Source organism: Heterodontus francisci, chromosome 10 (genome assembly GCF_036365525.1).
Source record: "Heterodontus francisci isolate sHetFra1 chromosome 10, sHetFra1.hap1, whole genome shotgun sequence".
Classification (NCBI taxonomy): Eukaryota; Metazoa; Chordata; class Chondrichthyes; order Heterodontiformes; family Heterodontidae; genus Heterodontus; species Heterodontus francisci.
In genome coordinates, this window is record NC_090380.1 from 84,177,760 (window position 1) to 84,189,111 (window position 11,352).

At 46.6% G+C, this 11,352-nt stretch overlaps 1 protein-coding gene across 1 annotated transcript; it reads left to right on the forward strand.

Moving 5' to 3' along the window:
• The first annotated feature begins 7,082 nt into the window (after positions 1–7,082).
• On the forward strand, positions 7,083–8,150 carry LOC137374202 (putative nuclease HARBI1). The gene is made up of 2 exons (XM_068039991.1): positions 7,083–7,448; positions 7,785–8,150. Exons 1-2 carry the CDS (start codon positions 7,083–7,085, stop codon positions 8,148–8,150), a joined length of 732 nt encoding a protein of 243 aa, XP_067896092.1.
• Positions 8,151–11,352: the final 3,202 nt, after the last annotated feature.

Sequence of the window (11,352 nt, forward strand, 5' to 3'; positions counted from 1 at the left end):
CTCTTTAAAATCACAAACTGCATGTTACTGTTAAATCACTTATCATAATTCAGAGCCATCTTGTGCAATGGTCAAACTGGATATTTTCCAGAAGCAAGCACTGTCAGCAAGAAAGACGCCAAATGTATCTTCAGTGATGAATATTGGAATCGTAAAGGTTATTATGAAAAGTAAAGATTTTTTAAACTGTATTTTTATCAAACTAATTTCCTCTTTGTTCCCCACAGCTGCATTTCACTATTGTCACTAGTTATTCAGCTAAGAAGGCACAGCACACTCTGTAACCATGTACTTCTCAATGTCTGCTTTACTGGTGTTCCATACTGAGGTGGCAATGGGTGCATTCTGTATGCTGCTGCCAGTCCTGATAGCTTTTATATTATATTAGTTTGTATGTATTGTAATAAATAAATAGGTGGTGGAAGCAGATACGATAGCGACGTTTAAGAGACATCTTGACAAATATATGAATAGGAAGGGAATAGAGGGATATGGGCCCCGGAAGTGCAGAAGGTGTTAGTTTAGGCAGGCATCAAGGTCGGCGCAGGCTTGGAGGGCCGAATGGCCTGTTCCTGTTCCTGTGCTGTACTGTTCTTTGTTGTTCTTCTTTTGTTCTTTTCCTTCTGTGCACAAGTACAAGGATTCTGAAATCAATGCATTGGAGGAGAGTGGAGGTTGGCAAGGACACGGGTGATAATTGAGCGGGAGGTTGCACAGCATTAAATGTGGGTGTCACATTTTGGGATTTCTGAACATTCTTTTCTTCACAGAAAGGATTTGGAATTGAGTTTTTTAAAAAGTGTTATAAAAACAAAGTGCATTCACAAGTGCAGAAACAATGGCACCACCTGCAAGTTCCCCTCCAAACCACACACCATCCTGACTTGGAACTATATTGTTATTCCTTCACTGTCGCTCAGTCCAAATCCTGGAACTCCCTTCCTAACAGCACTGTTGGTGTACCTATACCACAGGGTAGCAGTGGCTCAAGAAGGTGGCTCACCACCATCTTCTCAAGGGCAGTAAATGCTGCCTTGGCAGTGATGCCCACATCCCATAAAGTAATTCAAAGAAAGCACCTATGCTTAAAAAAGCCAAAGGTCGCAGGCACTGAAGATATTGTCTGGGACTTTACTGAGCTCCAAACATTGGGCTCCACGGCGGGCGTTGGGGGCAGGGGTGAGGGGGCTGGAAGATCATTCTGGTAACGGCCCGCCATGGAGCCTGACACCGGGACTGCTGGGCCCGATCTTGCCAGTTGTGGTGAGGCTCTGTGGCGGCCCCCCTACCGCTGGGTGACAGGACCCAGGTTAACATATTTAAATTAATGAAATGAATACATTTCAATAAAATCAACAGAGATCTTACCTTCGGGCTGTGATCTTCCAAATAATGGCGGCCGGCACTCACGCCCCTTCACTTTCCGGTCCAGGGAAAGCAGGTGCCACCGTGGTGGGGAAGTAGGGAGCTTTTTTAGTGCAGTGGGGTGGTGGTGTGGAAACGGGCTCTAATGCAAATTACTCGTGTATGGGAGGTTGGGAAGGGGAGATTTCTGCACTATGATCGGTTTGAGGGGGGCAGGTCAAAGGTTGAAGGTAAGTGTTTTTGTTGGGGTGGTAGAGGGAAAATGTTGCATTTAGTTGTTATTGTGGAGGGGGTGGTGAAGGGGCGATCGATTTATCGGTGGTACTTTGGGGCGGGATAGCTCTTTAAACATTTAAATGACTCGGCAGGGCAGGATGCCCTTTAAAAATGGCGCCAGCGCCTGCGCACAGGCAGCTGATGCCATTGCTGGCGTCAGAAAGCCTGTCCCTTCCACATGATTGGGTGGCATGGAGGGGCGGCCCGTCCGGCTCATTATCCTGGGCCACTGCGATGAAGATCGCAGTGGCATGGCGGCATGTGACCTGCACATATGGGCCGCCATTTTTTTCACGGGCGGAGGGAGAAGCAAACCCAGCCCATATACTGCAAGCAGTCTATTTCAAACTGATGCAATGAGGGTTAATTGTCTCATCGCAGACCCATCAGCCAGAAACAGCAAGGGATGTTTTCCTTAAATCTGTACCCAAAGGGAGAGGGCAAGTAGCTGGTTTTGTTGACAGGCATACTGGTGAATCACTGAATGCTTGGAAGTCGGTATCACAGCCCTTCCCCTGGCTGGGAACAGAGAGAGAAAAAAGGGACACATGAGCAATCAGGTTGTTAAACAAGAGACTGTGTAATCCAAGCTTGGGGCGTGAAGTGGGAAGGAGAAATACAGGTCAGTGTTTATAGCTGTTAGTTGTCCACAAAATAAAGTAAGTCAGCCAGGAAAGGGACAGGGCATGTGGTTTATTATTTTATTCACAATTTCTGTGGAGGGAAGTGAGAGTGAGTGAAATGGAATTTTCTTTGACACTAAGGGCTGGATTTTCCTTCTGGGGTCAGGAACCCAACATCGGGAGAACGTCCAGGTCCCATTCTCACACTGCATCAGAAGTCGATCCCCATGTGATTTTTTCCAGTGCTAGGCCTATTAATGGTGGGAGGGCACACTTGCCATCCAATTAAGGATGGAGGGCGGCTCCTGAGGCTGGGAGGCCAATAGGAAACCATGCAGCAATGACACATTGGCAGCCCCACTGTCTGAGGTATGTAGGAGAGAGAGAGAGAAAGAGGACACCTCCATCTTGAGGCACACTCTGAACGCTTTCGAAAGACATAAAAATAGAAAGATGCTCTTACTGTCTGTAAATGAAGGAGTTTTATGATTTCTGTTTCACCATTGAAATTAACTTCTTTGAAGAAGGTTGCAAATATGAAAGATTGTAGATACAGAGTTGGCAGTCTCTAGAAGATTTTTCATTTTGCACAAAATGAAGGGTGAAGAAAAGCACGATCAGTAACAATGCTGTACTCTAGAGGAATTGGCCACTTGGTAGGATGTATAATTCATAGTTGTTAGACCCATCATGCCTCCTTTTATTAGCCGTTTGATAAGAAAAAGTGCATGTGAAAAGTAAATTTTACTTTTGTATAGAATACACTCATCAGTTGTATAATGTTGCTATTCACTTGCAAAAGAGTTCACCAAGGACATGGCACTTCAGTGGCTTCATGCCTAACTGCACTGCTCAGTGTGCTACTGAGCTATACAGCTCTGGTGGTTTCAGGTTTAGGGGGAAAAGATCATTAAGACATGTTTTTGGCTGCCAGTTTAGCGATTCACGATCTGCCTGCGCCTGTTTTTGTTGAGGCAGGTAGCATGCTGGAATTGCTAGATTTTTGGTCTCTGGGGAAGTCAAGGGATATGGGGAGAGGGCTGGAAGGTGGAGTTAAGGCTGAAAATTCAGCTATGATTGTATTGAATCGTGGAGCAGGCTTGAGGGGCTGTTTGGTCTAGACCTGCTCCTATTTCTTTGCTCTTATATTCAAACTTTGTTTTGCCTCCTCTTTTTCATGATTTCTGATCTGCACTGCTGGCTGGCTGCATGCACAACAGGGAGCCTAATATCAGGTGTTTCAGCTAGCCTCCAGCTCTTACAGGCAGTTTGTCTCTCTTAAAGGGAAGCTGCATTGAATCAGAGGAGGCTTCTGCTGCCTGTCACTGCTGTAAATGTAGAGAATGGAAATGGAGCACTAGGACAGAGAGAGGGCTCTGTGGTTCACAGATGTGGTGCTGAAAGCCTTGGTCTCCGAAGGAAATGGGAACACATGCCCAGGGATGTCAATGCCCGGAGTCTGGCTCCGAGGACTAGACAGCAGTGCTGGAAGAAGTTTAATGACCTCACTGTGTGGTTAAGGTCAGTGAATGCATCTTCATATATGACATCTCATGCCCACCGCACCACCAACCTTTCATGCTGCTCAATAAACCCAATCTCCATCATTCACCCAGCAGCAGTGCCTAGCACTCAGGACTCACGTCTAACATTCATATACTCTACCTCACCCTCACACCCACCTCTCACTGTCTCCGCATAACTCCAGCTATTCAGCCATGTCAGGTACACTACTCAAACACAATGCAACATAACTACTGACGTTCTACTCTCTCTGTCTTGCAGGACAATGTGGCATGAAATACAAGGAAGCAACAGAGAACTGGTGGGGGCCAGTCACACCTTCATCCTCTGAGCAACCACCAGCTCAGATACTGGCACTGTGCAAGCTTTAGCGGTTAAGACAGAGTTAGGATCTGCATGTGATGAGTCATAAGTAGGCTGCAGCCAGATCAGGGGGAAAGGATAGCTTGTCTGCCAGCTCACCAGAGGCACGGTTGCAGATGAGTTCTGCTGCAGTGCACTCAGATGAAGGCTTCAAAGGACAATACAGGAGAATGCTGATAAGGGTACACACTGAGATGCTTGTCTGTTGCTGCTGTTGCAGTAGAGAATGGAGAATGCATTAGCAGGCCAGCCAGATAGCCTTTTATCACTGTCAAGGAGTTTAGTTTAGTTTAGAGATACAGCACTGAAACAGGCCCTTTGGCACACCGAGTCTGTGCCGACCATCAACCATCCATTTATACTAATCCTACACTAATTCCATATTCCTACCACATCCTCACCTGTCCCTATATTTCCCTACCACCTACCTAGACAAGGGGCAATTTATAATGGCCAATTTACCTATCAACCTGCAAGTCTTTGGCATGTGGGAGGAAACCGGAGCACCCGGAGGAAACCCACGCAGACACAGGGAGAACTTGCAAACTCCACACAGGCAGTACCCAGAATTGAACCCGGGTCGCTGGAGCTGTGAGGCTGCAGTGCTAACCACTGCGCCACTGTGCAGCTCTAATGAGGCAGAGGGCATTGCACAGAACTTGGAGCCCATCCTTTCCACCATGGAAGTGGTGGCGATCTCCATGAGTGTACTAACAGAACCAACCGTGATGGAGGGTGGAATTTTATGGGCTGTGCAAGAGTGGATTTGGTGGTGTCCAGGTTGATATAATTAGGTGGGAGGTGTTTTTTCGGGATATTTTAGAGAAATTAAGTCGGTGAGTGTTTGCGACGTTCTGGGGATCCCTCAGCACAGTGGCGGCTTGCAGCTTTGCATTCATTTAAATAACATGAACTCATTACCCTACACATACTTACAATTTAGTCCGACTTTTCAGATTAAGTAAATGGAAAGCACCATTGCCATGCCACCCGGTTCATGATTGTTTTACTGTGGCGTGCAGCAGTCGGATTTGTGCAGTTCAGTCTCAGTTCTGTACTGTTCTCTCTTTAACTCAACTGAAAAATAAATACCAGCATTGGAATGGATGTTTGCCTCCAGGTTCGGCACCAGCAAGGGTGAATCTTCTCAGGGGATGACGGGTGAAGGTATGGGGTGGGTGGTGGTTGTGGGGGGGGGAGGCGGGTATGGCTACATGGAGGATCAGGGCAGGTTACTCGGGGAGGGAAGGGTGGGGTTGATCGCCTGCATGGAGGAGCAGGGGAGGGTGGAGTGGAGCATCCAGGTTGTGGAATGGTTGCTGTTGATGGTGAAGATGCATGTTGTTGGCTGCGGGGCTGGTGGGTGGATTAGATCAGTACCATGTGAAGATATTTGGCAAGGGCCTAAAGGGAGGGATGAGTGCTGTCAACGTAGGGGAACTGTGGGGCAAATTGAGGGTAAAGGCTAGCAGAAGGAACGATCACATTCAATGGGGCAAATGGATTCTTTAAGGGGGAAAATCCAGATTAATATGTTGGTATTCGACAACTTCATATGGAGTGGAACGGGACTCTGCAACAATGCTCAGATCGATGTGAGGAAGTTCAAGGGTAAGAGTTGGCATGTCGATAGTAACAGGAGTAGGAAGAGAAGAGAGAGATGGCATGAATAAATTGATGATTACACTGTGCATGGTAATGGGGAGAGGCTCAATGGTAATGGAGGGAAGGGTGACAATAACATTGGGTGGGTCAGGGGTGATGGGAGGTCTCACACACCCAATGGGCTGGGTTTTGTTAATCTCCTAGCATCGGACTCCATGGCACGGGGGGTGGGGGGTGGTGGTGGTGGTGGCGGAAGATCAGAGCAGCAGTGGCCTGCCATGGAGCCCGATGCCAGGAATGCTGGGCCCTATCTTCCCGTCGGCGGGGAAGCTCCGTGGCGGCACATCCGCCGCTCTGTGGCGGGAACTGGATTTGAATAATAAAATCACCTATTTAAGTATATTTAAATGGAACCTGGAGCAATTTTACTGGCAGCTCCGGATCCGCCGAGCGACATGCAGCACTCCCACACCTTCACTTTCCTGTCCAGGGAAAGCTGGAACCATCGAGGTGGGGAAGTGGGGATCTCTGCATTTGTAGCAAAATGGGAGGGGGAGGGGGTGGGGAAGGGCTCAACTCTGCATTGCCAGTGTAGTTGGGGGCAAAGGGGTCAACTCTGCACTTCGGTCAGTTGGGAGGGCGGTGAAAGGGGTCAACTCTGCACTTAATGCATTTGGGATGGAAAAGGGATAATCAGGGATTTTCTGGTGTAGTTTGGGAGGGGTGGGTCAAACTTTATTTTTTGTTTCAGTTGTGGTGGTGGGGAGGGGGGTGGTGATGGGGTCAACTTTCATCTGCCAGTGTAGGCCTGGCAGCCCTTTAAAAATGGTGCCAGCACCTGCACAAAAACTGGTGACGCCAAGGCCGCCCCCGCCACGTTTGGGGTGGGGGGAGGCCACTCTGCATATTATAATGAGTCGCCGTGCACTAGATCGCGACGACATGGCGGCACGCGGCCCGAACATGCAGGATGCCATTTCTTTCACCCGCTGTCGCCCCCGGCAGCTGGAAAATAAAACTCACCCCAATTTTTCTCGTACCATCGGAAGAAGAGCAAAGGTAGAGACTAAGGAGGGCTTTTTTCCCTCAACTCATGATGCCTGAGCACCAGCAACAGGTAGAACAGGAAGGTAAGGATGCTCTGAATGATAACATTGCGGAACAGCCTTATCAGAGATGGGCACTGGCACGTTATCGTGTCTTCAGGACAAGGATAAATTACCTACAAATGTCAGTGAAGCAATGCCAGAGACACCTAAGGATGTCATGTGAAATGGTCACAGAAATTTGTAGGATCCTACGGCATGACCTCCTGTTGGGAATCCCATGCCAGTGGTTCTCAAGGTGACTGCTGCACTCAATTATTTTGCTAATGGATCGTCCCAGGGATCCACAGGCAACATATGTGGCATCTCACAGTCTGCTACCCACAGGTGCATCAAAGAGGTGACCAATGCCCTTTTTCGATGTGCCAATGATTTCATCTACTTACCTGTAGATGTGGACAGCTGGACAACAAGATCTGCAGCCTTTGGCACCATTGCTCGATTCCCTAGAGGGCAAGGGGTGATCGATTGTACTCATGTGGCCATTAGAGCTCCCTGGGACCAGCCTACTGCATTTGTGGATCACAAAGGCTTCCACTCTTTAAACATTCAACTGGTTTGCGACCACAAGAGAAGAATCATGCATGTTTGTGCACATTTCCCAGGGAGCTGTCAGGACTCATACATTTTGAGGAACTCCCAGCTGCCAGCAGTTTTCAAGGAACCATCTGAAGTGGACGGCTGGATCCTGGGTGACGAGGGTTACCCACTTTGTACATGGTTGATGACACTAGTACGTCATTCCCGGAGCACAGCTGAAGAGTATTTAAGGAAGAGATAGACAGATTTTTAATTAGTAAAGGGTTGAAGGGTTATGGAGAACGGGCAGGAAAGTGGAGTTGAGGCCGAGATGAGATCAGCCATGATTGTATTGAATGGCACAGCAGGCTCAAGGGGCTGAATTGCCTACTCCTGCTCCTAGTTCTTATGGCCTTATAATGTTGCTCATGCATCCATCAGAGCCATCATGGAACACACAATTAGCATGTTGAAAATGCGATTCCGCTGCATTGACCGGTCTGGAGGGGCTCTTCAGTACGCACCACAGAGGGTGTCACAAATAATCATTGTCTGCTGTGCCGTGCACTACCTTGCAATTAGATGTGGCAACATTCTGCAAGCGGAGGAACAGGAGGAACACCAGTCCTCCTCAGGTGAGGATGACTATGAAGAGGGTGAGGAGAAGGACAACAGTGCAAATGATGCTGTCATCGATATGAGGGCCATGGAGAAATATGCAAGGGACATCAGGGATAACCTCATTTATACATATTTCAGCCAACAATAAGTCACATCATCAAGGAACATTGTGAGGAGAAATCTAACAATTCCCCACAGAAATTCCCTTTTGCCTGAGGTTTTATTCATTGCTGCAATCTTAACAAAGTGGTGCTGCACTTTCACGTGATTGGCATTTGAAATAATCTATTGGCTATGATGGATGCGATTACACACCACTGCAAGCAGCGTTAAGTTTGACCGCAGAAACACAAAAGTAAAGCATGACTGTAGTGGAAAAAGTGACTAATCATCAATAGGAAAGCAGTCATCATTGAAGACTGAAGACTCAAATTTTAATGAGAAATGGACAGTGGACATTTTCTGAGATGCTTTGCAAGCATCAATCCGTTCCTGTCATAGGCCTCCCATGAAAATCTTTGTTTTCATCTGAAACCAAGCAATAGATTTACAAGAGTTGAGCAAATGTTAAACTGAATAAAGATATAGTGAAAATTATTTACGAGTTGCATAATATGTACATTACCCATGCCACCTTTGTACTCAAAACTTTCATTTTTTTCTTTCTACCACTACGGCTTGGTGCTACCCGACATTAGCAGCTGAGGTGCAGGCAGTCTGCTCAGTGTGCTGCCCCATTGCTGTGGATGACCATGGTGGGCGTCCTCTGGAGGAATGGGGCCTTGATGGCTCCATCCTACTGGGGGTATGCAGCCATGGTCCTTGAGTGTTTGCCTGCTGGAGGTAAGGGGGTGGGGGGGGGGTCAATGTCAGGGTGGCGGACAAGATGTTGCTTACTCTGGGGGTGTCCTGAGAGGAAGGCCCCGGGGCAGCTGGCACACACTCCTCCTCCTTCTGTGTGTATGATGGTACCTGCCTGTCTCCTTGAACAGAGGAACACAAGAGTGCAATAAATCGGAGCAGGAGCAGACCATACGGCCAATTGAAACTGCTCCGCCATTTAATACGATCATGGCTGATCATAGGCTTCAACTCCACTTTCGGACCCGTTTGCCATATCCCTTGATTCCCTGAGAGACCAAAAATCTATCTATCCCAGCCTTAAATGTATTCAACAATGGAGCATCCACAATCCTCTGGCGTAGAGAACTCCAAAGATTCACAACCCTTTGAGTGAAGTAATTTCTCCTCATCTCAGTCCTAAATGATTGGCCCCTAATCCTGAGACTGTGCCCCTGTATTTTAGATTCCCCGACCAGTGGAAACAATCTCTCAGTGACTACCCTATTCAGCCCCTTCAGAATCTTGTATGATTCAATTAGATATCCTCTCATTCATCTAAACTCCAGAGAGTATAGGCCCAATTTACTCAGCTTCTCATCATAGGACAACCCCTTCATCCCAGGAGCCAATTTAGTGAACCATCACTGTACCACCTCCAATGCAAATATATCCTTCCTTAAATGTGGAGACCAAATCTCCACACAGTATTCCAGATGTGGTCTCACCAAAACCCTGGACAATTGTATCAAGACTTCTTTATTCCTGTATTCCAGTCTCCTTGCAATAAAGGCTAACATACCACTTGCTTTCCTAATTGCTTGCTGTACCTGCATGCTAACTTTGTGCATTCCTTGCACAAACACACCCAAGTCTCTTTGAACATCAACACTTACGCGTTTCACACCTTTTAAAAAATATTCTGTTTTTCTATTCTTGCGAACAAAATGAATAACTTTACAGTTCCCTACATTATACTCCATCTGCCATCTTGTTGCCCACTCACTTAACCTGTCTATATCTCTTTGCAGCCTCCCTGTGTCCTCCTATAGGAAGGGTGTGATTGCACTAGAGAGGGTGCAGAGGTGATTCACCAGGATGTTGCCTGGGCTGGAGCATTTCAGCCATGAAGAGGGACTGGATAGGCTGGGGCTGTTTTCCTTAGAGCAGAGAAAGCTGAGGTGAGGCCTGATAGAGGTATACAAAATTATGAGGGGCATAGATAGAGTAGATAGGAAGAAACCTTTTCCCTTAGCGGAGGGGTCAATAACCAGGGGTCATAGATTTAAGGCAAGGGGCAGGAGGTTTAGAGGGAATTTGGGGAAAAAAAATTTCACTCAGAGGGTGGTTGGAATCTGGAATACACTGCCTGAAGGGGTGGTAGAGGCAAGAACCCTCACAACATTTAAAAAGTATTTAGATGAGCACTGGAAACGCCATAGCATACAAGGCTATGGGCCAAGTGCTGGAAAATGTGATTAGAATAGATAGGTGCTTGATGGCCAGCATGGACACAATGGCCCGAAGGACCTGCTTCTGTGCTGTATAACTCTATGACTCCCCATAGCTTACCTTTCCACCTACCTTTGTATCATTGACAAACATAAATACATTACTGTCTTTCTCTTCATCTAATTCATTAAAATAGATTGCAAAAAGCTGAGGCCCCAGCACTGATCTTTGTGGCACTCCACTATTCACAGCCTGCCAACTTGAAAATGCCCCATTTATGCCCACTCTTTGCTCCCTGACAATAATCCTCCATCCATGCTAATATATTACCCCCAACTCCATGAACTCTTAGCTTACCTATTAACCTTTTGTGTGGCACCTTATCGAATGCCTTTTGGAAATCCATTGACTAGTTCCCCTTTATCTACCCTACTACTTACATCCTCAAAAAACTCTAATAAATCTGTCAAACAGGATTCCCTTTCATAAAACCATATTGACTTGTTCTAAGCATAATGTACTTTTCTAAGTGCATTGTTAAGACTACCTTAATAATAGATTCCAGCATTTTTCCCAACTACTGATGTTAGACTAACTGGCCTGTAGTTCAATGGTTTCTCTCTCCCTCCTTTCTTGAAAAGTGGTGTAACATTTGCTAACTTCCAAGCTGATGGGACCGTTTCCAAATCTAAGGAATTTTGTAAAATCATAGCTAATGCATCCATTATCTCTGCAGCTATCTCTTTTACAATCCTAGGGTGTAGGCCATCAGGTCCCGGGGATTTGTCGGATTTTAGTCCCTTAAGTTTCTCCAATACTTCTTCTCAGCTGGTATTAATTTCCTTAATTTAATTTAGTATTAGCCCCTAGGTTACTGTATATTTCTGGTATGAAACTTGTGTCTTTTACGGTGAAGACAGACACAAAATATTTGTTCAGTGCCTCTGCCATTTCCTTATTTACCATGATAATTTCTCCTGTCTCTGCTTTGAAGGGACCACCGTTTACTTTAGCTACTCTCTTCCTTGTTATATACCTATAAAAGCTCTTACAATCCA